Genomic DNA, 26,536 nt, shown 5'->3' with positions numbered 1-26,536 from the left:
GGGTTAAACATCAGAGGAAGCCACTATGAGTTAAAAGAGCCACCGAGAATGAAAATTGGGACAGAGGAGTGGCACAAATGAATGCTTTTCTTGATAGTAGTAATTGACTTTTAAATTATGTTCATATGTTACTGTGGTAAAATTAACTTGTAAAAAATTTAATAATCACAATGATGAATTTCTTAAGATCAAAGGAAATTTCCTTAACCTAATTTTTAAAATAACTAAAAATCCTACAGCATCTATGGAATGAGAAAAAGTATTTTCAAATCATATATCCAATACATTGTTCATATTCAGAATACATAAAGAACTTACAGTCAATAAAAGACAACACAAGTTCAAAATGGGCAAAGGATTTGAATATAGATTTCTCCAGAGAAGATATATAAATGGACAATAAGCAGTTGAAACAATGCTTGGCATTATGAGTCATTAGGGAAATGAAAATCAAATCACATGAAGATACCACTTCATTCCCCCTGGGAAGATTATAATAAAAAAGAGATAATAACAAGTGTTGGTGAGGATGTGGAAGAAATTAGAATCCTCATACATTATTGATGGAATTGTAAAATGGTACAGCCCCTTTGGAAAAGTTTGGCAGTTCCTCAAAATGTTAAACATAAAGTTACCATATGGACCAGCAATTCTAGTCTTAAGTATATACCCAAGAGAATTGAAAATACATGTCCACACAAAAATCTGTCTATGAATGGTCATAGCTGCATTGTTTATAACAGCCAAAAAGTAGAAACACCTGATAATGGATAAATAAAATACAGTAAATTCATAAAATGCAATATTATTTGGTAATAAAAAGGAATGAAGTATTGATAGATTGAACCTACAACATAGATGAACCTTGAGAATATTACGCAAAGTGAAAAAAGGCAGTAACAAAACACCACATATCGTGTTTCCATTAACATAAAATGTCCAGAATAGGTAGATCCACAGAAACAGAAAGTAGATTAGTGGTTTCCAGGATCTGGGGTAGGAGGAAATGGGAGTGACTAATTGCTAATGGGTACAAGGTTTCTTTCTGAGGTGATAAAAATGTTCTGAAATTACACAGCAGTGGTAGTTGCACAACTCTATGACTACATGAAAAACCACTGAATTGTATACTCTAAAGGGGTAAATTTCATGGCATGTGAATTGTATCTCAAACTGTTAAAAAAAATTTTTTTTAAAATACAGCAGACATATTGCTAAATGCTGTAATACTAGTAATACAGTCCTTTTAAAGTAAGCAACAAGATTAAGATGTCTTTTTACTGTGATGAACCATGTACTGAAAGTTTAAGCTAGCAAAGTAAGAAATGAATAAAATGTGAAGGAAATGGAAAGAAAGAAAATAGTCATATTCATAGACAGGATGACTGTCTACATAGAAAATTTAATAATCTATAGATGAACCTATAGGATAATCCAGCAAAGTGGTTGATTGTAAGAATCAACTACCATCCTTATACACCGATAAAAATTAGAAAATGCAATTTTTGAATTATACCATTTGAAAAAGAAACAAACTTTAACTTAGGAATAAATTAACCAAAAGTACCTAAGACTTTCAAAAATTATAAAATGTTATTGAAAGATATATAGAAAGAGAATAAATGATTAGAATTCTATCTTGTTCATGAATGGAAAAACTTCATATTGTAAATAAGTCAACTCTTTCTAAATTAATCCACAAATTCAATGCAATTCCAGTCAAAATTCCAACAGAATTGTTCATAGAAATTTATAAGCTAAGTCTAAAATTCAGATGGCAGAGTAAAGCGAAGAACAGCCAGGATCATTCCAAAGGAAAATCAAGTGAGGAGATATGCCCTACCATGCATCAGCATTTTTCTAATGCTACAGTGATTAATAAATAGGATAACTTAGATAAACAGAATCAAAGAACACAATAGAGTCCAGTAATAAGCTTATACATAAATGAAAATCAGATATGTGGCAGATGTGGCATTACAAATCAGAGTGAAATGGATGGATAATTTAGTAATGATGCTGAGAAAATCCACACAGGAAATAAGATGGATTACATATCTCACAACATAAACAAAAATGAATCCCAGGCTGATTGAAAACATTTATTAAAAAAAACTTTAACAGTTTTAGAAGAAAATGTTGCAGAGTGTAAGAAAAGCTTGCTTAAACTCAAATATCACAATTCATAAAAGAAAAAACAATGATACATTTGAATGCACTAAGATTTAAAAACTTATAAAAAAATACCATAAACAAACCACAGATACAAGAATATACATGTAATACAACAAGCAACGAAGAATTAATATTTACCATATATAAAGGAAATAATCAGAGATACATACAAATATATATTTTCAAGGATGTTCATATCAGAACCTTTTCTTATTCTGGGAAAACTGGCAACAACCTGTATTTCAAATGCCAGATTAGTCAAATAATTTAGAATATGTGCACTCACAAAAATGCTACACTGCAACTAAAAATCATGTGAAACAATTTTTATTAAAATAGGGAAGTACTCATATTACTAAATGAAGAGGTAAAAATAAATATGTATCATCTCAAAAATTTATGTTAAGTGAATATATGCATAGAAGAAGACATAGGTAGACACAAATCTAAAAGTTAATAATAATAATTTTTAAGTTTACGAGTTTTTTTTTTTCCTCTGTACCTTTCTCTGTATTTTCCAAGTTTTTTCCTTTGACATATATTTTATTTGTACATTTTTTATAGAGTGCATTAATCTTAAGTGTATAGGTCACTAAACAGAAGCACACACACACACACACACACACACACACACACACGCACGCACACACTTGTGTGTATGATTTTAAATCAGGATTCAAAACATTCCTCGAATCCCAGAAAGTTCCTTTGTGTCCCATCTTAGCCCAAACTACTCCTTACCCCTGCACTGGTAAGGTAACCCGTGGTAACCAGTATTCTGACTTCTATTAGCATAACTATGTCTGTTCTTAAATTTCATAAAAATGAAGCCATACAGTTTGTACTCTTTTGTGCTGGTTTCTCTTATGCAACTTTATGTCTGTAAGATTCATTCATATGGTTGTGGTGGCAGTGGTTCATTTTGTAAATTGCTGTATAGTAGTCTACTGTATGAATTTCCCACAATTTATTTAACCCATTTTACTGTTGATATGAAAAGTCTTTAGAATGCAAAAAGTTTATGCAAAAAAAAGAAAAAGTGTCATATGAAAAACTACTTATGATACATTGCACTTTAAAAATTCAGGGCAAAAATTATAAGTACGGTCTTATTAAAATATATTTTTAATACTCATATGCCCATAATGATAGTTCATGTTAGCAACAGTTCTTACCTTTTTTGGTTCAAAAACCTCTTTAAAACTATATGAGGAAAACTATAAAAGTCTGATAAAAGAAATCAAAGATCCAAATAAATGGAGAGATACTCCATGTTCATGGATAGGAACACTCAATATTGTTCAGATGTCAGTTCTTCCCAGATTGATTTACAGATTTAATGCAGTCCCAATCAAAATCCCACCAAGTTACTTGGTGGATACTGACAAACTGATTCTGACGCAGAAAGCTTGGTCTCTGTGCACCGTGCCAAACTGAATCTTGAAGACAAGAGTTTTAGGTGAAGTAGAAGAGGATAACTTTATTGCTTTGCCACTCAAAGGGAGATACAGCAGGCTCATGCCCCTGAAAAACTGTGTCCCCCAACCCCGGGGGATTTGGTGAGGGGTTTTATAGCAATAGTTCAAGGATAGGGTTGCTGACAAGATTAGGGTGTGTGCAGGGCCTGAACTCCTTTGATCTCATCTCAGGTGGTCTCCTAATCTTGATTAGCTTCTCTGGTTCCTTTAATCTTGCCTCCGGTAGTTTCTTGGCTTCTCCTCCCTTGTCTCTGCATCCCCTCCCTTCCCTAACAACTGTTCCAATCTGCCCTTTGGAACCCAGGGAAGGTCATGGAGGCTGGAGTCTGTTCCCTATATACAAGAAATGGGGGACAGAAAGGCTTCCATGCCCAGGAGCCCCACAGGGGCTCAGTTTCAATTCTAAGTTTATATGGAAAGATGAAAGACTCAGAATAGCAAACACAATGCTGAAGAACAAAGTCAGAGGACTGACACTACCTGACTTCAAGACTTACTATAAAGCTACAGTAATCAAGACAGTGTGGAACTGATGAAGGAACAGACAAGTATATCAATGGAAAAGAATAGAGAGCCCATTCCCTGGTGGCGCAGTGGTTGAGAGTCCGCCTGCCAATGCAGGAGACATGGGTTCGTGCCCTGGTCCGGGAAGATCCCACATGCCGCGGAGCGGCTGGGCCCGTGAGCCATGGCCGCTGAGCCTGTGCATCCGGAGCCTGTGCTCTGCAACAGGAGAGGCCACGACAGTGAGAGGCCCACATACCGCAAAAAAAAAAAAAGAATAGAGAGCCCAGAAATGGGCCAACACAAATATAGTAAACTGATCTTTTGTCAAAGGACCAAAGATAATCCAATGGAGAGAGGATGCTCTTTTCAACCAATGGTGACAGAGTAACATCTACATCCAAAGAAATGAATCTAGACACAGAACTTACACCCTTCACAAAAATTAACTCAAAATGGACCACAGACTTAAATGTAAAATACAAAACTATAAAACTTGTAGAAGAAATGATAGGAGAAAATCTAGGTGACTTTGGGTTCGGTGATGAATTTTTAGTTGCAACACCAAAAGGAGGATCCATCAAAGAAAAAAATTTGAACTTTATTAAAACTAAAAACTTATGCTACATGGAAGACTCCATTAATAGGATGAAAAAACAAGCCACAGGCTGGAAGAATATATTTGCAAACACATATCAGATGAAGGTCTTATATACAAAATACCCAAAGAACTCTTAAAACTCAACAATATGGGATTCCCTGGTGGCGCAGTGGTTGAGGGTCTGCCTGTCAATGCAGGGGACACGGGTTCGTGCCCCGGTCTGGGAAGATCCGCGGCTGGGCCCGTGAGCCATGGCCGCTGAGCCTGCGCGTCCGGAGCCTGTGCTCCGCAACGGGAGAAGCCACAACAGTGAGAGGCCCACGTATCGCAAAAAAAAAAGAAAAAAACTCAACAATAAGAAAACAACTCAATTAAAAAGTAGGCAAAATATCTGAAGAGATACCTCACCAAATAAAATATGTAGATGGAAAATAAGCATATGAAAAGATGCTCCACATCATATATCATTAGGGAAATGTAAATTAAAACAATGGGATACTAATACGTATCTATTAGAATGGTTAACATTCAAAACACTGACAACACCAAATGTGGACAAGGATGTGGAACAGCAGGAACTCTTATTCACTGCCTGTGGGAATGTAAAATGGTACAATCACTTTGGAAGACAGTTTAGCAGTTTATTGCAAGCTAAACATAGTCTTACCATACAATCCAGCGATTGTGCTCCTAAGTATTTATCCAAATGAGCAGGAAGTATGTCCATACAAACACATGCACACAAATGTTTATAGCAGCTTTAGTCATAATTGCTGAAACTTGGAAACCACCAATGTGTCTTTCAGTAGGTAAATGGATAAACAAACTGTGGTACATACATACAATAAATATAGTTCAGAAATAAAAAGGAATGAGTTGTCAAACCACAAAAAGACATGGAGGAACCTTAAATGTATACTGTTAAGTGGAAGAAGCCAGTCTAAAAAGACCACATACTGTATGATTACAACTATATAACATTCTGGAAAAGGCAACACTATGGAGTCAGAAAAACAAAAATCAGTGATTGCCAGAGGTTCAGCAGAGGAAATAAAGTGTGTTGAAGGGATGAATAAGTGCAACACAAGATTTTTAAGGCAATGAATGTATTCTGTATGATACTGTAACGGTAGATACGTGACTTTATGTTTTCATAACGACTCATAGAACTGTACGTACAACACAAAAAGTGTACCCTAACATAAACTATGGACTTTAGTTAAAAATAATGTAACCAATATTGGTTCAATTGTAATAAATGTACTACTACTGCAAGATGTTAATAATAAGAGAATCTAGTATCTGTGAATACGTGTGTGGTTGGGGGTGCTGGTATATGAGAATTCTGTCCTTTTTGTTCACTTTTTCTATAAACCTATAACAACCACTTTAAAAGTAAAGTCAATTAATATAAATAAATAAGAACAAAAAGAGAAAGTAAAAACATTCTCACCTGCAAAAAACACAAAAAAACAACCCCAAACAAACACTCTTTTGAGAATAATGTAAGTCATGAAGGTTCTATCCAGAAAAATGTACAAAAGTAAATACTCATAAAATTTTGAACGTAATTTCATAAGGCTCACAGTATCTCATAGCCCACCCATAATCTCTATATACCCAGGTTTATAACCTCTAAGTTAAGGAGAATAAAACATGAATTTCTTATCTTTTTATTTTCCAAATTTTTAACTTTTATAATTGACAAAACATTTATAACCTAAAAATACTGACTTATTTTAGCTTTAAACAAAGCAATTAATTCTGTATTAATTAAGCCATATAGCCTTCAAACTAATAATGCTACTTTTTCATCCATAATTTATGCCATCACTTAAAGATTATCGAACTTACATAATAAAATAAAATTTTGAAACAATTAACTTGCTACTTTTTTTTCTTTATTCTGGATTAACTATTCACTATTAAGTCATTTCTAATTCACTAAATAAATCTCACAGGTAGAAAAAAAACTTACCTGCAAAATAGGAAAAGTAGCAGTGGTTATGCCCATTTTGTGTAAATTTAAGAGCATGTCACTTCCACTCCATACTTTACAGGATGATTCATAACCCCTTTCCACAAGATGTTCAGAGTTTGCTTCTAACCAACTGGAATAAAATAAAACAATTCCATCAACCAGTATCACCCTTATGTGCACTACTTCAACAGAGCAAAGAGAAATGTGATACATTGATCTGTATTCCTTGAAGCTCTGAGCACATATATGTGGATTAATTAAGACACATTTTATTTATTTATTTTTGCGGTACGCGGGCCTCTCACTGCTGTGGTCTCTCCCGTTGCGGAGCACAGGCTCTGGACGCGCAGGCTCAGCGGCCATGGCTCACGGGCCCAGCCGCTCCGCGGCATGTGGGATCTTCCCGGACCGGGGCACAAACCCGTGTCCCCTGCATCGGCAGGCGGACTCTCAACCACTGCGCCACCAGGGAAGCCCAAGACACATTTTAAATACCATGCATGTTTCACATTGCAAAATAAATACACAGCTAAAAAAGTAAGCTTTTACTCAAAAAAGAGAAAGATGTGTGTGGTTCCCCATTTGTGTTTTGTGGACTCACACTGCTTTACTTGTCTGTCTCTCCAACTGACAGTCAGCTCTTAGGAGCTTATCCCAAATGCACATAAAAGGAAATACAAATAAACCTAATAGGGATTTCCCTGCTGGCACAGTGGTTAAGAATCCGCCTGCCAATGCAGGGGACATGGGTTCAAGCCCCGGTCCGGGAAGGTCCCACATGCTGTGGGGCAACTAAGCCTGCACGCCACAACTACTGAGCCTGTACTCTAGAGCCCATGAGCCACAACTACTGAGCCTGCATGCCCCAATTACTGAAGCCCGCGTGCCTAGAGCTCATGCTCCGCAACAAGCCACCTCAGTGAGAAGCCAGCGCACTGCAACCAAGAGTAGCCCATGCTCGCCGCAACTAGAGAAAGCCCGCGTGCAGCAACGAAGACCCAACACAGCCAAAAATAAAATAAATAAATAAATAAAAATTTAAAAGCCTAATAAAAAGATTATAGTGTTAAATATTAACACAAAAAAGAGAATTACTAGAAAATATATTCATTTACACACACACACACACACACACACACACACACACACACACACACACAGACATTTGTACATTCAGTGAGTGCTTAAATGCCTATATTATGCCAGACACTATACTGGATAGTGGAAATACAGCAGTAAATAAAATAGGCAAGGTCCTTATTCTCATGGAAATTAGATTCTACTAAGAGAGACAGAAATAAACTCAGAAACAATTCCATGAACAAGACAATATCAGGTAGTGACAGTGATATAATGAAAATAAACTGGATTAATGTAATCTAACTGCTACTTTCATTTGAATGTCAAGGAAGCTCTTCTTGAGATGACATATATTCTAACTGAATACAAAAAGTATTCAGTCATGGGAGGATCAGGGAAAAAAGAGTACTCCAAGTAGAAGAATGCCATTTTCACCTGGTGCAAAGATCCTCAGGTGATTTAACAAATTTTGCTTATTTAAAGACCCGAAAGAAAGCCAATGTAGTTGGACCACAATGGGTAGAAAGGAATAACGGTATGAGCAATGTTAGAGTGATAAGCAGGAATCAGATCATGTTGGGCCAGGATAAGAAGTCTGGATTCTCTTCAAAGTGCAATGGGAAGATTTTAAACAGAAAATTTTAAATAAGAGAGAGATAATCTATTTTAAGTGTTTAAAAGATGATTCCAGTTTATAAGCCAGAATGGATTATAGGAGAAAGACAAAAATGAAAGGAGAGACCTATTAGGAGGCTGTTACAGTTGTTCTAGTTGAGGGATGATTCTGGGATGACAGGTATGAGATTGAAGGATTTGGGATATATTGTGTAGGTGGCATTTATAAAACTTACTGATGAATTGCATGAGGTGAAGCAGTAATCAAGGATAACACTTAGATTTTTGATTTGAGGAACTGGTTGGTACTATTTGCTTAGACAAGGAAGACAGGGGCAGTGGGGGGGAGTAGGTAGGGGAAGGAAAGGAGTGTTTTGGAAAGTTGAAATTTTACATCCAAACAGAGATAGAAAGTATAGTTGGGTATATGAAAATGGCATTCCAGGGACAGGTTGGGACAGACACAGATTCAGGCCTCATTTGCACTGCACTAGGGTTATGTAAATTAAGGAGAGTGCAGAACTAGAAAAGAAATGAAGTCCCAAGACCAAGCCCTGAGGTACTTCAACGTTTAGACATCAAACAAAGTAAGAACTATCAAAAGCAACTGAGAAAGAACGAACTGTGAGGAGGAGGAAAACCAGAAGATGTCATGGAAGCCGTCTAGGAAAACACATTCCTGTGTGTCTGGTCTACTCTCACTACTTCACTTCTAACACCTCTGGTCTCTACGTGTATGTGGGGTTTTTTCCCACACAGGCAATTCTCTGAGACATCAGATGGGTGTCCTATAATTCAATTCAATTTCGACACTAATTGGAGTTAGCACAGACCCTACTGGTTAAGCACTCAGTCTCACAAGACTGTCCCTCCCACCCCCAACCTAGATGCCAGTTGTAAAAGTCCAGGTTGTCATCTGTGCTTCTGACCAAGCAGCTGTAAATCAGAGGCTCCCATGACCCCCTCCTCAAGTTTGAGCATTTATTAGAACAGCTCACAGAAATCAGGAAAACATTTACCAGTTTATTCTATAATAAAGGATTAACAGTCAGATGAAGAGATATATAGGGTGAGGTCTGTAAGGGTCCCAAGCACAGAAGCTTCTGTCCTTGTGGAGATGAAGTGCACCCCACTCCAAGTACATAGGTGTGTTCACCAATGCAGAAGCTCTCTGAATCCTGTACTTTTGGTATTTTTATGAAGACTTCATTACAAAGACATGATGGAACATTAACTCAATATCCAGCCCTTCTCCCCTTCCCAGAGGGGAGGTGGGCTGAAAGTTCCAAGCTTTTAAACATGCCTTGGTCTTTCTAGTGACCAGACCCATCCAGGAGCCCACAAACCCATCACCTCATTAGAACAAAAGACAGACCTGTCATCCAGGAAATCCCAGGGGATTTAGGAACTCTGTCAGGAACCGGGGCCAAAAATGAAATAGTAGAACAGAAAATGCTCTTAGTGCTCTTATCACTTAGGAAATTATAAAGGTTTTAGGACTTCCGTGCCAGGAACTGGGGACAGAGACCAATATATTGAATACATATTTTCTATTATTCCACAGAAGACAAAAACACTTTTCATAGAGGTGGTAGTCAACAGTATCCAACAATGCTGAGAGGCTAAGTAAAATAACAGAAAAATAACCTTTGCACTTAGCAATCTCTGGATCACTGGAGATCTCGATAAGAACAGTTTCAGTAGAATTATGCAGACAGCAACACTACTGGGATGGATAAGGAAAGAATGGGAAGTGAGAAAATAGAATCAGCAACTACAGCCAATTCTTTCAACAAATTATGCTGTGAAATAGAAATGACAAACTTCTACGTGGCAAAAATACCACAAGGAAAGACACAAGCATATAGCAAAATGGAGGGGAAAATGTTTGCAACTCTTATCACAAGCAAAGGGCCAATTTACAAAGAACATCTACAAGTCAATAAGAAAAAGAACCGTAAAAACAAGAACAAAGACAGAAATGTCAACAGAGAGTTGACAGAAAAGGACATATATATGGCCCTTAAAAATGCTTAATCACACATTAAGAGAAATGTAAATGAGGGACTTCCCTGGTGGTCCAGTAGCTAAGACTCTGTGCTCCCAATGCAGGGGCCCAGGTTCGATCCCTGGTCAGGGAACTAGATCCTTCATGCTGCAACTAAAGATCTCGCATGCCGCAGCAAAGATTCCATGTGCCACAGCAAAAATCCCGCGTGCCACAACTAAGACCTGGCACAGCCAAATAAATAAATACATTTTTTAAAAAAAAGAGAAATGTAAATGAAAAGTACACTGGGATACTTTTCACCCATCAGGTTAGAAAAAAAAACAACTTTCATATTCTCATACTTCGCTGGTCAGAGTATAAATTAGTCTTCCACTCACCCATCTACTGTGTAAATTTAAAAAATATCTATCAAAATTACATGTAGATCTATGCTTTGACCCAAGAATCCCACTTCTAAAAATTTTGCTATAGATATACTCCCAGACAGATGAAAGGGCATATGTTCAAAGTTATTCGTTACAGCAATGTAATAGCAAAAGATTGTAAAACAACTTCAATATCTACTATCAGAGGCTGGTTAAATAAATCACTGTACATCCATGCAATGGAATTCTAGGCAACTATTTTTTTAAAACTGAGAAGCTTTCTGGGTCTTGATATGGAAAGATCTCCAAAATATATTGTTAAGTGAAAAAAGGCAAGATACAGAAAAATGTACATATGAAGTACAATGCCTACAGTTAACAATACTGTATTGTATACTTAAAAATTTGCTAAGAGGGTATGTCTTATATTAAGTGTTCTTATCACAAATAATAATAAATAAAGAGGGCAGGAGGAAACTTCTTGAGGCAATGAGTATGTTTATGTTAAAAACCGTGGTGATGGTTTCACAGATGTATACTTATCTCAAACTCATCAAGTTTTAAACATTAAATATTAATAGTTTTATATATGTCAATCATACCTGGCTTTTAAAAAATAAAACATAAGGGCTTCCCTGGTGGCGCAGTGGTTGAGAGTCTGCCTGCTGATACAGAGGACACAGGTTCGTGCCCTGGTCCGGGAAGATCCCACATGCCGTGGAGCGGCTGGGCCCGTGAACCATGGCTGCTGAGCCTGCGCATCCGGAGCCTGTGCTCCGCAACGGGAGAGGCCACAACAGTGAAAGGCCCGCGTACCGAAAAAAAAAAAAGAGTGGATATATGTATATGTATAACTGACTCACTTTGCTATACAGCAGAAAAAATAAAACATACATCTATATAGATATTTTGGCGGGGAGGGCGCTGCATTGGGTCTTCATTGCTGCGCACAGGCTTTCTCTAGTTGTGGCGAGCGGGGGCTAGTCTTTGTTGTGGCGTGCGGGCTTCTCATTGCAGTGGCTTCTCTAGTTGTGGAGCATGAGCTCGAGGCGCGCAGGCTCAGTAGTTGTGGCACATGGGCTTAGTTGCTCCGCAGCATGTGGGATTCTCCCGGACCAGGGGTTGAACCCGTATCCCCTGCATTGGCAGGCAGATTCTTAACCACTGTGCCACCAGGGAAGACCCAAAAATAAAATATATTTTACGTTTAAAATGGAGAAGAAAAAAGTGTATGTATAGATGCCATCATTTGGGTAAAAAGGAGGGATAAGAGAAAGTATCTATATTGGCTCATTTTTGCATAAATATGAACTAAATGATAAACTTGTTCAGGAAGACAGAAATTAAGCAGATGGAAGATGGGGTGGGAAAAAGGTTTTTACAATATAAATTTGTAAACCTCTTATGTTCAAACATGTGGATGTATAAACATGCAAATTTTTTAAAAAATATACTGTGAAGGGAACAGAAAAGTGCTGCAATAAATGGAACGGGATGTAGTGTCAGGTAACATTTTTTTCTAAGGTAAAGAGATTCTAGATCAACAACATAACGTCTAATTAAAGGGAAACGATCTAATGTAAGTTTCAATAAAATACTAAATCAGGACTTCACTGGTGGTCCGGTGGTTAAGAATCCTCCTTCCGAAGCAGAGGACGCGGGTTGGATCCCTGGTCAGGGAATTAAGATCCCACATGCCGTGGGGCAACTAAGCCCATGCGCCGCAACTACTGAGCTTGTGCACTCTAGAGCCCATGCACCACAACTAGAGAGCCCACACTCTGCAACCAGAGAAGAGCCCAGGTGCTGCAATGAAAAGATCCCACATTCCATAACGAAGATCCTGTGTGCCACAACAAAGACCTGACACAGCCAAATAAATAAATAATTTTAAAAATAAATAAATAAAATACTAAATCTATTATTTTACAGTATTGAAATCTTGGTTAAATGAAACTCATCAAACCAGAATCCTACTCAAACTGCAGGATAAAGCGATAAAATAAAGCCATGGTCCAGAATTTTTAAATATGTTCATTAAAACCATGTTTAGTTAATGTTCAGCCCAATATCCTACACACATCCTATGGGACTACTAAATTATCCTGCTAAATTAGGAATAAGATTCACAATTATCAATTTTAAAAATCAGTTACGTTCACTATATTCTTTTGAACAAGACAAAAGTTTGGACTAGCCTATCTCTACCTTTAATGGGCAAACAACAATCCATTTCCCAAGTAGCCTGGTCAAAGTTTACTAATTGTAAAATACTTGGCACAATAAAACATGTTTTTAATACAAAGGCAGCACAAATGACACTGAAAGACAAATGTTCTTACTTAATGAGGCTATAGCACACAGCTCGTAGGGGTTCATGGTCTTTCTTCCTTATATTATTGTTAACCATACTATCTAGTTCATCCCGAGCAAACCGAAGCTGAACTTCCGTTATACTGTAACTTGCTGATTCCCGAGCACAGTCCTCAATGTTATGAGCTTCATCTAAAATGACAACCTGTTCTTTCAGATTGATATCCATCTATAAGATAAAAGAGTTTTCCTGTAAAACATTCAGCAAAATGGATTTAACAGCAATAGGCAAGATATTTCATTAAAAAATTCACACTATAGGCCAATATCACAAGTCCAACTATATAAGCAACTGATTCTCAGTCTTAAAATTTTAAAGCACTTAGGCCAACCAAATATCAGCTCAGCATTACAGTTTTCCATTTTTCACTCTCAAAATACTTGTAAACCTATCAACCAAAATAATATGTGTTAAGTGAGCCAGGATCAACATATGGCTGGTTACACAAAGGGGTATAAGGGATCTCCAACATAATATAAAAAGTAGAATTAAAAAAAAAACCTTTAAAACGAAAATAACAACACAAGATTCAAAAGACTCTCAAAATACTAATACAATATAGTATGTATCTATTTCATTTCAGTCTCTTCTGCAACCCTTTTGAGAAGTGCTCTTCCCCAACTCCCATGTGATGTCTGTAGGACTGTTAAGCTGTTAATCAAGGGACATCACCACTCTCATAATGTGGGTAGACTTAGAACCCAGGCTTGTCAATTAAATAAAGTATTCCATCAGTCTATGGTCACAATGACTGGTTCAAGAATGGGTATGAGATCCGAGCTAGGCCAATCAGAGTAATTATGGGTGACTAATGTGAAATCATATTCTTTTTTCCAGGTTACCTAGCTGGAAAAAAGCTAGCTGATTATGGTTATCTTTGTTCCTACTGGGAAGAACTTGCCTGATTACAAAGTCATCACGATAGTCAAGTATATTTTTTTAAGCTCTATTGAAGCTGGGTTTGTGTCAAATGCAACTGAAAGAGTCCTGACTAATACAAAATGTCACAAAGCAATTGCCACTGAGTTATTCTGAGGAAATAATAATATACAGAGGGCTGTAGATGGCTGAGAAAGAACCATAAAAGAGTAGGAAATATACTGAGGTTTAAAAAGTGAGCAGGATTTGGATTTGGATACACAAAGAGAGAGTAGGGCAATTCAATATAGGTGTAATCAAAAGCAGAGATACAGGAAAGAACAAGGTGTCCTCAGGGGACTTTGAGGTAAGTTTTTGAAGAGTTCAAGTTGGGAGTCTGTAGCAGAGAAGGCTGAAAAGGCAGATTTAGGTCAGACTATTGATCATCTTGGGAGTAAGCTTAAGAAATATGACTTTATCCCATGAGCAAAGAGAGATATAAGAGATTTTTAAGCAGAGGAAGACTGACTTGGCATTGATATATACCGTTGCTCAACGGAAAGAGACCTAGCTGAAAGGCAGCCAAATAAGAGGAAGGACAGCAGGGGTATTAAACATAATGCCTATTCATTTTAAACTTATAGAAATAGAAAGCTAATGAAAGTGGTACAGTCAGATCTAAAGAGAGGAATAACAACTGAATATATGAAGTTATTCACTTTTTGTCTTATGCTGTAACAAATGGATGTCTCTAAGAACCAGGCAGATAAACACAAATGCTGTATCCAAATTCACTTATTCAAAGTTCACAGAGCATAATTTGCATAGTATGCATATTCTCCCAACGTAAGTTCTTCAAAACACAGATTCTTTAGATAAATGTTTTAAAATCATTCTTTCTATTCATAAAGAGATCACATATAAGGGTCTCAAATGGGGGTAATTTTTTGTACCCCAGGGGATATTTGGCAATGTCTGGAGACATTTTTGATTGTGACAACTGCGAGGGTACCACTGGCACCTAGTGGATAAAACCAGAGATGCTAATAAACATCCTACAATGCACAGACAGCCCACCACAACAAGGAATTATCCAGCCCAAAATGTCATTACCATCAAGGTTGAAAAACCCTGTTATGATTCCACTTCAGTACTAGGTCCTTAGAAGTGCTTATTACTTTGGAAATTAAAATGACAATGTCTAAAATTCAGTTTTTAATACCCCTTAGAATATGTTTTCAATACTCTACTCTGTTTACACATTTCCATAAATTAAATATAAAGCAAAGAATAAAGTAAAAGACATTAAAACATATAAAAGCTTTACATTCATCACTTATATCCCAATAGTAGGAAAACAGTTCTTTTAATTTTTACATATCTACTCACACTTTCCCTTATTTGTGCATCTAGAAGATAGTTGTAGGGACAAAATATTATGTCAGCATCCTGCATTAGTTCTCGTGCTGTGTAATATGGACATGCCTTTAGTTTTTTCCCCAAGCTGACGAATTCTTCTATATCCCAGGCCTTGCACATCCCTTGGAGAGTTTGTAATATGTGTTGATCACTAATTTTATGAACACCATGATAAAAATAGCAGAATTTTCCCTAAAAAAAAAATGCATAGCTGAAATATGAAGCAATACTAGAACAGAAGAAATAACACAAGTTCACCTCAGAATTTTAGAAACATCATTAAAGCCACAAAGTAAAGATTTAACAGAGGAGACAGAGTACATACACCACATCTATAATACAACCATTTTAAAGAACTATATTAGTTAACTCAGATAGAGTTCCAGATCAGTATAGCTGGAAATATCCCAAATTAACTTGAGAAACATATTTTTCAAAGTATGTTTGTTGTGACTTTGTTCTGATTAAAGTGGTATTAGACAAAAATATTTCTGGAAGGATCTGGAAGGATACACAAGGGCAATGGTATCACTAGTTGCTTTCAAAGATGAGAGCCAAGTGACTTGGGAACAGGACTGAAAGACATTTTTCTCTATAGACACTTTTGTACCTTTTCAATTTGAGCCATGAGACAGTATTACTTAATCAAATATAAATAACTAAAAACAAAGGAAGAATGGAAACTGGGAAGGAGGGCAGGAGAAATGTCCTAGGGGAAAAAAGAGTGTTTACTACAAAAAGCTGGAAAATATAAGAGTACCAAAAAGCCCTAAATTACCTAAAATCCCATTATACAAAGAATGTACTATCAAGATTTTGATGTATTTCATTTCACATTTCTTCTATACATATATACTTGTGGATATATCTCTATAATGAGACCCAATTTTAAAATAATGAGAACAAAGCAAATTTTCCCCAGGCACTGAGGATTATTAACAATCTAGCCACTAAATATTTTTTTTTTTACAAAACTGGGATCTCCTTCTTTCTCTTAGCCTATTTTATTAAAAATCCTATCAGAAATATTTTTTCATATCACCAAGTTTCTTTTCATTGTTGCCTATATATGTACACTGGATTAATGTGCCATAGTTGATGAACCAGTTTATTACTAGACATTTAGACTGTTCTCAATTTTTGCTTTATAAATAATCTGCAATAAGAATTTTTACGCTCATTTCTAAATATTTTCTTAGTATACAGTTTTAGAAATGGCATTATAGGATCAGAGAGTAAAAATATTTTTAAGTTTCTTGAAAACCATATCACCAAATTATTCTCCAGAAAATGTATAGCATTTTACATTATCCTTTTTCCACACCTTTATCAACATTAATATTATCTTTTCTTATCTTTGCCTATTTTAAAGGTAAAAATAGAAGACTGTTGCTTTGATTTGTATTTTTCACACTTTCTAGCAAGGTTTAACACTACATTGTACGAACATTCTAAAAAGTTTCAACAGTAATTTGCATACCTTCTTTCATGTACTATTTACTAATGTCCTTTGCCATTCTATTATTAGAAGTAAAAAAATTTTATTAACATACACCAATCAAAAAATAAGATGTTTGATAAAATCCAGTCCTAGCAAAGGTGTGGCATATCCTATTAAAAGATGTATAAAATTAGAAGTATAAACTTCTACTTCTACTAGAAGTGTACTGGAAATTTGTCAGTAACTACCAAATAAAATTTCACCATTTAAATATATATATACTGCACTGTTTAATAGCCCCCCAAATTGGAAATAAACCAAACGTCTACCCACAGGGGATATGTTAAATAAATTGTGGCAAAAATTCATACAAAAGATATAGCCCTTAAAAAATAAGTTAGATTTGTCTATGTGCTGATGGGTTTAAGCTTTAAAAATAATCTATACACATACATTATAGAAAATACATATTTTAAATGTTTTAGAAGAATACACGTAAAACCTTACAGTAGTTCCCTTAAGGGGATGGAAAGAACTGGAAAAAGAGATCTTTTCATTTAATGCCTTTCTATAATTTTGAGTCTTTAACCATGTATATGTTACTTTTCTTTTTCAATTGTCATTTGGGACTAAGTGGTGAAATAATGAGCCATTTTAATTCATTAATTTTATATATCGAAAAAAATTAAATGTGATTTTGAAATCCAATATTTATCTTTCCCAGTTTGCTGTCCTTAACCAGTGGGGGGATATGTACATATGTGTGTGTGTGTGTGTGTGTGTGTGTATTTTTATCTATGAACTATACAAAAGGCAAATCTATGTTTTTAAAACATTCATACCTCATTACATACACAAAAATATCTAGACATTGCTAGAAATGGAGTAAATCATAAAAAGGTCATAACCTATAAAAGAATGTCAGCAAATCCAAGGACAAGGCATGATCAGCTGAGGACTGCTAATTCTCCTAAAGCCATGCTGCTTATTGGTCCTCCAAGGTATTAAAAATAAAAATTAGGAAGAAAGGGCTCACCTAACCTTCTTTATTTGCTTCATTTTTATATTATTTTCACTTACTTTGTCTAATCTCTACTACTCTTTTTTTACCCTTCATGCCATGTCAACTTCCCCACACTATGATGCCATCTTTCGTTTTTGTTTCTAGTGTAGTAAAAACAGCAATGGTTAGCAGTTAGAAGACTTGCTTCCTTTCTTGCTAATTAGTTGTCTGACACTGGGCAAACTTCAGGGCCCATTTTTCTCATGTGACTAGGCATCAAAAGAGTAGTTGAATTAGAAGCCTTTTAAGATTCCTCTGACCCGCTGACTATGCCATTTGTAAGGTTCCTTCTAGCTCTAAAATTCTATGATTCTGAGGTCAAGAGACAGTTGAAGATGTGCCAAGTATCTTTCATACTGAGCTTGATACAGATTGAGCTTAATAATATGACATTCACCATTTCTTCATTCCAAGTATCTTCCATACTATTCTGAAAGTTTTTATTCGTACAAAATGATCACTAAGGTGCCTTCAGAGTCTATGGTTATGGACTGTTAAATCTCATCTTAACAAAAAATAGATATTCTTCTATACCTAAAATAACTTTTTAGAGTTATTTCTAGGGCTAGTTAAGACTATTTTTTCTTAGTTGAAACAAAATTTAACTTTTAGCAGATAAGTGCATTGCTTTTCCAGTATAGGAGCATAAAAGAAACAGTGAACAAAAAAACATGTGCCTTTGGATCAAGCCAAAAACTCAGAAAGTTTACACTTTAAGGGCACTTAGAATGACACTGCTGTGGAGGCTGATAGCAAAACCAGAAAAGCTCATCCATTTTAGCAGTGTAATATAACCCTGAGGGGAGTCTGTCAATTGAAGCGTTATCACACTTTAAACTCTTTTTCACTCAAACTGTCAGGTATCTATTTATCATTTCTCTTTGGTAATTCAGCCATCGTAAACATAGACACCTTTAGTGACTTTGTAATTGGCCCTCATTACAATACCAAATTACCCTGAGGGCTTGCGAACAAGAAAAAGAATGTTCATGTACACCTATGAGCTAGGCATTCTGAGGCAGAATTAGGTCAAAACAACTACAAGCAGGTATCTTCAATTATTTATAATATTAGTATTCAAAAATAAAAGAATTGTTTACTTGAAAACAGAACCCAAAGGCCAATGAAAAAGTCTATTGGATTTTTATTTTTACATGATTCAAACTTTGGAGGATAAAGACCAATCAAAAAACATAACCACCACTGCACAATTCTAGAGGATTACATAAAATATTTGCTTTCAATACACAATCTTAAACTTTATAATTGTTTTTACTAATGGGATAACAAACACATAATAAATTACATAATAATTTTCTCAATAACAAGTAGTAAAAGATAATGACAATGCCAGCAAGTCTTCTTACATAGACTATTATAGCCAGAAAACAAATTTCAAGCATTTGAGGAATTTAGTAGATCAGTTAGCCACTTACAGAAAGAAGTCTACTTAAATATAAAATTTATGGGGTTTTATCATGAAGAGCCTTTTCTCTATTTTATTTTTTTTTACCATTTGGCTTTTTAGTATTTTTATCTCTCTTTGAAGAGAACTTTTTAAATATACAGAGTGAAGAGATTTCACAGTTCCTCAGTTAATTAAAAAGAACTGATATGAAAACAAGTATGATCACAGAATTTCAACAACGGTTTTGATTCAATTATTCTGTATTCTCTTCCTGGTTCTGAACAAGTCACTTAAGTTTTTCCACTGAAGCCCCTTAGTAATTATACTTCATATTATCAGGTTTGAATATCTGTTGAAGTTTCTTTTGAATAACCCCAAATAAGGCTTGAAAAAATTTCCATCTAATAAAAGAAAGCACTGACAAAGAAAAGCATAAAACAAAATAATCTATTCGCATTATATGGTAGGAGGTGATATATCAATTAAATGAAACTCTAGAGGCTGTAGCTCTTAGCCTTTTGTGTAGAACCACTTATGTTTGACAAAATACAGAAAGACAGAACAACTTTCAAAATATATTAAAATATCATTGGTCATTTCATATACTATCAACTTATGCTTCACCAATAATTTCTGGGTATAATTCCAGACCCATAACTTCAATTTTAGAGTAAACTAGTTATCAAACTGGTACACAGACTGCCAAACTAATACTGCCAAAATATTATTAAAAAATCATGTCTTTAGTAAGAAAGATTTATCTACCTAGCTAAAATTCGTATTATTCTAAATATCCCTGGAAAATTTCAAAACCATCAACATATCTTCAGTTAATAATTTAACATAATTTTTTGAAAGAAGTCTGTACTAATCAGAATTATGAGACAGTATAGTCATTACATTTCTCAATTAAAAAACATTTAAAAATTTGCTCAAAGAGAGGGCCTATGTAAACTACCTTATTTTGAAGTTTTTAAATATGTTAAATACATTAATTAGATCTAGTTAGACTAAATCACTTAAATGTTTTTAATCTCCTCATATGACATCCATGTTTGACTATTTTGGGTAGAGAGATTTAAAAGAAGTATGAAGACGGGTGACTAAAATGAAAATTAATTTTCAAGGAAATAAATAAATATCCCCAAGCTTTAGGACAAAAACCCATAATTTAAAACTTGAGCAAAGACTTTCTTATAGTAAAATTATTTTTTAAAAAATATTAACACTAGCAATCAATTTGATTTTTGTAAGTTATTTGATTATTGCTGTAAATGTACATATAAAATGAACACATTAAACAGTAATCAATCTTTTCAGCTAATTTTTCCTCTAAAATACATTAACTTACTCACATTTTTTCCATCTAGCAATTCCATGCACTTTTCATTTCTGTTGAAGTTACCTACTACTTCAGGATGGACACAAGTGTGATCCCTGCTGGAAAGAATAGTCATTGGGACCCCTGAGTATGCTGTCCTCCGGAGCTCTCTAGTAATCTGAGCAATCTGCTTGTGTGTGCGTGTCCCAAAATATATTTTGGGTATCTTGGACTTCCCCCCATGATCCTTCTTAGTGGTATTTGAAGAATCTTGACTGTCTCCTTGTTTAGTAGAACAACAGCACCTAGAACAGTTACCAGGGGGCTGTAACAAAGGAAAGAAAAGATAACTAATGTCTGGACTACCATAAAATTGTTATCAAACCTCTCATGGAATCAAAACTATAAGCAGTGAATCACAACCGTCAGATAAAGAGAAATTCATGATGTTACATCATCTAAAACTTGCCATTAAAGAAAAAACTACAAATTCAATTTCAAATTGGTTCTCCTTCATAAATAAATGATAAACCATTTTTATCATTATAAATGATGTTTCCATATTTGCATTGTATTCTAACATACTACTCCAACTCTCAAATTCCAAATGTTTTAAGTATATTTTAATTATCCTCTTTTATAAATTATAAAAATAAGATAAAACAAAGGACAATTTTCATTTTTGCTTAGGCTTCAAGTGAACTTGTGATATTACAATTTAGAGTTGATAGTGCTATTTTTCTTTACAGCACAGTCCATTCAAATATCCTATAATATACCAACATCTTAAAAAGCATTTTAAATATAGCTTACAGAAGAATAGAAATATCAAGCTGAATCTAAAGCATCAGTCAAAAACAAGAAAAGAAAACTATTCTCTAGCAAAAGTATGGAAATGAATGCAAATTATTAATATTTAATAATAAACGCAGGTTGCTTGTGTGGAACAAGTACATCTGAAATTCAATTACCTGTCATGGAATGTAAATCCATCAGTAAAATTACCAGTCAGGATAGCTTTTCCTGGACAATTTTACTCAATTCCGTTTCATAATTAAAATAGTTATATAAAGGCACCTTATGGAACATCAGGAGTATAGTCTAGTATTTAGCTGGTTTTTCTCTCCTGTTTCCAAACTCTCAAAAATAAAAAAATTTAAAAAGCTTTATGCTATATATTAGAACCCAGGGATTCTTAATAACTACTCCCTTCTCAACCTCAGTTACTATAAAATGAGACAGAATGCAGCCTCATTTAAGAGAAAGACGAAATGGTTAGTTTATAGGAATGGTCACTGATAGGGAAAAAAACTAAATAGCACAGTAGCTTAAGAGAATTTGTACTAGAGAGTTTTAGTTTAGTAGAACAAACACACCATTTAACTGCAGATTTTTTTAAAATTATAATCAGTAAGATTAGCCTTCATAAACAAATGCTAAGTCATAGCATGTTACACCACAATACTGGGGATCAAGCTGTCTTTTAGCCTCAACTCAGTGGAAAAGCAAGTTCAAATTACTCCCAGTCTCGCTCAACCTTGTCCGCCATTAAATATTACAATACATGATAGAATGGATGTAAATGTGACCCTTCTGGAGCTGTCACTCACTGGGATAAAAGGTTCACTGATGTGCCAAATAAACAGTCAGTCAAAGCAGATAAAGTTACAGCCATGCTGGAATTGTTACATTCCCCTCTCAGGTTGCCAGTAACAGCAGATTTCATTACAGAGTGCTGCCACATTAAATAGCCAGTTCCAAATATCCTGCCTTCTATATTGAATAATTACTTATTCACTGAAAGGATAAAAAGAAGAGTTATGAATGGGGCTCTTGTCAACAGTGAGGCAGGAAACAGCTGACATGTGGTTTATGTTACATATGTTGCAATATCTAACAATTTATGGTCACACAGAAAATGGCATGCAAACTATATCATGATATTTCTGACTGAATTCCTTTCTAGCCTTTGCAATGATCACACTAATTAATTAACTCAGTAAAAGAATTAAGGTAACTCTTGGTAGCAGAATTAGTTGACTTTTCCATACCTTCAATCTTTCACTCAGTTATACTATATCTCTTCCCTATGATACAGTTAAATTCACTCTGAATATTAGAATGCTAGGGATCAATGCATTGTTATATTCCACATGGATATATTATATACAAGCATAAAAGTAACTCAATAATGTGGCCTTTTTTCAAAGCTCGGAAAACCTACTTTTTGACATAACACTTTTCAACATGAATTCCACTTAAAGCTTTATCACCCACTCCTTTTATTTTAATTCCACTATTTTTCTAAACAAAAAATTCAAATGCTACAGAAAAATACAAAGTAAGTCAACCACCACCACAAATAACTTGCAGACCCTTCTACATATAATTATATCTTCCATATTTTTTCAAATAGAAAGGGATGCTATTATATAGACTTATAACTTGCTGCCTTGTATTCAAATGTTTTAATTCTTAAAAGGGGTATTTGCACTAATAATTTTAAAAAGGGATCTGCTTATCTTAAAATATTATGCTAGTAGCTGTACTAACAAAAGTAAAAGATCAAGAACTAGCTTCAGAAAACTCTTCCCACTAGAGCAGCTTTATTTAGGTAACTTAAATTAGTTTTTCACTCCATAACTGAGAAAATTTTAAACCACAGCTAATTTTATACTAAAAATGTTTTCTGTTTAAGTCTTAAAATGCTCTGAAGTAATTTTACCATCTATGAACTCAAGGGTGACTCCTCAAAGAAGATGGTTTTTCAGTGGGTGGTTGCACAAGTAGAGTAGAAGACAGAAATTAAGAAAGGTGATTCTTATTTATTTGCAATATTAAAGGGGAATTATTTCTTCAGAAGTGATCTTCTATTGGAGTTTCTATTTAAAGGATTCGGTATAATCATATTTGAAGATGGAAAAAAATGAATGTAGCAATAGAACAGAGGCTTAAAACAGACAATTATTTAGTAACAAAAGAGAATTATTTGTACCAAAATCAGCAAGTTTCAATTCTGTAAGAAAACTAGAGAAAGAATCCTGAAACAGCAATGACAGGAAGTCATAATATCCTCCACTCCAATAATAGGCTAATATTTTCTGGCCTCTCTCTGAAACCCTTTGACCTAGGGGTTTTGAAACAATAGATGAACAAAATTAAATATTTTTCACTAAGCATTTCTCCTGCTAACAAATGATCAAGTTTATCTTTCATAGGGATGTCTTCCTTTTGTTTTTGCTCTTTAAATTTACAGAGACTGTATTAGGAAACTGGAGAATAAATTAAAAAATATTCTCTCTCATCTAATATATCTGAACGTCAAGAAGACAAAACACATGGGCTCCCAACACCTGTAATCTCTAAGAACTGTAAATAGCTACACTGTATGGTAGAACAAAACTCTTTAAGAGATGGCTTCTTTTCCCATAGCTGGAAACTGTCTAGAGTTCTTTTACTTCAACAAAAGGCAAGAAAACTTAACCCAAATAACAGCAAAAAAATCTATTATCATTTAAAGAGAAACACAAGAGATACATGTGGGTGTGACAGCTCTATTATTAGTTCCACATGCAGGAGTCAATTGTTTAAAAATACATTTCAAATTTACAGTAGCCAAAACTGTTCTTAGGTCAACAACCAAGGATTTTAGAAAATTTTGTGTCTAACAATTTCTATTTATTCCCTCTCCTGTCATACTACATAGAGACATATATTGAAATTTTTTGAAAGGATAAAGAAAGAATATAACATTTGATCTTGAAAGGCCAACTGCTGATTCCTTGCCACTATTCCTTTCACAAGGCTACAATCAGAAGTTTAAGTAGATTAAGATAACTACATCAACCTCTAAAGTTTCATAGTTCTCTCCAGCCTTTCCCCACAACAACAAAAATTACTATGCCTAAATACTTGGAAAAATAAAAATTAGCATGGTGACTATGCCTTAAAAAGAAAAATAATAAAGGAGTAGTTAGAAACTATTGCATTGTCAGAGATGTTATTTTGTAAATTCATAAATCAGGGGAGTATCTAAAAGCTGTTTATGAACTGAATTCTAAAAGCAAGCATAAAAGGGTATATTTAATATGAAAGATAAGTAATAAAGAAGTGGAGAGGAAAAGAGACCAAAAAGAATCTTACTGGTATGAAATAAAGGGAAAACTACGTCCATGAAATAGTAACATATGTGCATGCATTGTCTTTCAACCACACTCCAAATTATTTGAGGACAGAAACTGTCTTACATTACTTCATCTACTCATTCATTGAGCATGGTGTTTTGCATATAACTGTAACTTAATTTTTTTAAATTGATAGATTGTGACTAATGTCCTTAAACCAAATACTGTACCCATGTACCACATTTTATCTGTAGATGCTTAACTGATGCCCTAATTTGAAGTCCTTCACATATCAAAAAATTACTTCAAAATAAAAAGGTTAGCTTTTAAAAGAAAAAATACAGGACTATTTGTTATTTTTCAAGAATAAAAAGAAAAATCATCTTGTTATGCTAATATCTGGGCCATGGTAGTTGTGGGTGACAAACACATATCCTGATATATTCATTATTAATAGCTGTCATTTATTAAGGCTGTCCCTGTGCTAAGCACTCTACATGTACTCTCTCATTCATTCATTCATTCAAGAAACATTAGAATTCCTGATATATCAAGCCAAGTAGAAGACAGTGACAAGGGTCACTTCACCCCACTGACAAAGAGGGCTTTACTTTTTAATTGTTCTACAAGGTGTGTTTATCAATACCAGTTTCGCTCAGGAGGTAAAGAACTGTTTAAAGTTGGTACTCTAAGTGCATTATTTCCTGAATGCAACTACAAAATATTCTTAAGGATAAGCTATACAATTTATTTCACAAAAACTATTTTAACTTATTATTAGTTGACATTTAAGTCAAATATTTTCTAACAGGATGGATATTATATTCCAAAAGGGAAAAAAACAAAAATTCTCAAATAAGAGACTCTTTAGAGCAAGATTCAACAAACTTTTTCTGTAAAGGGCCAGAAAATAAATATTCTAGGTTTTGTGGGCCATAAACTCTCTGTCCCTATACAGGAAAATATCTTCATTATCTCAACATAGGAAAGGATTTCTTAAACAATACACCAAAAGCAAAAATGACTGAAATCACAGTCTCGAGAAGATATGTGCACTGTATATAACCAACTGAAGATCATTTTTCACAATATATAAAGAATTCCAGCAAATCAATTTTTAAAAAACAAACCCAATAGAAGAAAAAGAGCCCAAGAACAAGAAAACCACAGGAGAGAAAAGCGGAAAAGCCAATAAACTTCTGAAAAGATGTGCAACCTAATGCTCAACCTCATTACTAATTAGGAAAATGCAAATTAAAACCGTAATTAGATTCCATTTCACATCCACCAGACTGGGTAGAGAGGATATACAGCAACTCTCTCATACACTGCTGATCCAAGTATAAAGTGGCACATCCACTTTAGAGAACAAATTGGTGATCTAGTGAAATCAAGGATACATAGACCCTTTGATCCAGCATGACCCTGCTAGGCATATATGCCAGAGAAACTCTTGCAAATTAAGACAGATACAATAGGGATATTCTTTGCAGTACTGTTTTAATAGTGAGGAAAATAAGCCAAGTGTGTCAACAAAACAATGGATAAACTGTGGAGTTCTGTCAATCTATGGAATATTGTATATAATAAAAAAATATGAACCAGAGAGTCCCATGTATTGACATAAATATCAAAAAAAATTGTTGAGCAGGCTGAGTATGACTTAAATAACATTTTATTTTCCCCATAAACTTCCAAACAAACTGATGACAGGAATA

At 34.7% G+C, this 26,536-nt stretch overlaps 1 protein-coding gene across 7 annotated transcripts in view; it reads right to left on the bottom strand.

The window, feature by feature from the left end:
* Positions 1 to 26,536, bottom strand: part of BRIP1 (BRCA1 interacting DNA helicase 1) — a 201,000-nt gene that overhangs the window by 113,968 nt on the left and 60,496 nt on the right. For 6 of the 7 annotated variants that reach the window (XR_003428779.1, XR_003428778.1, XM_027087284.1 and 3 more), the window contains 4 exons: positions 20,729 to 21,019; positions 15,432 to 15,653; positions 13,153 to 13,352; positions 6,737 to 6,869 (listed from right to left, as the gene is read on the bottom strand). Coding sequence is in view for 5 of the 7 variants with exons in the window: in XM_027087284.1 (XP_026943085.1) it covers positions 6,737 to 6,869; positions 13,153 to 13,352; positions 15,432 to 15,653; positions 20,729 to 21,019 (846 nt within the window). In the remaining 2 variants the exon portion in view is untranslated. The remainder of the gene's footprint in view (positions 1 to 6,736; positions 6,870 to 13,152; positions 13,353 to 15,431; positions 15,654 to 20,728; positions 21,020 to 26,536) is intronic. The other variant, XM_027087287.1, reaches the window with a different exon arrangement.

The sequence above is a fragment of the Aethalodelphis obliquidens genome, unplaced genomic scaffold (assembly GCF_003676395.1).
Source record: "Aethalodelphis obliquidens isolate GAN/ISIS:26980383/991018 unplaced genomic scaffold, ASM367639v1 scaffold58, whole genome shotgun sequence".
Classification (NCBI taxonomy): domain Eukaryota; kingdom Metazoa; phylum Chordata; class Mammalia; order Artiodactyla; family Delphinidae; genus Aethalodelphis; species Aethalodelphis obliquidens.
This window is presented reverse-complemented; position numbering and strand designations above follow the sequence as displayed.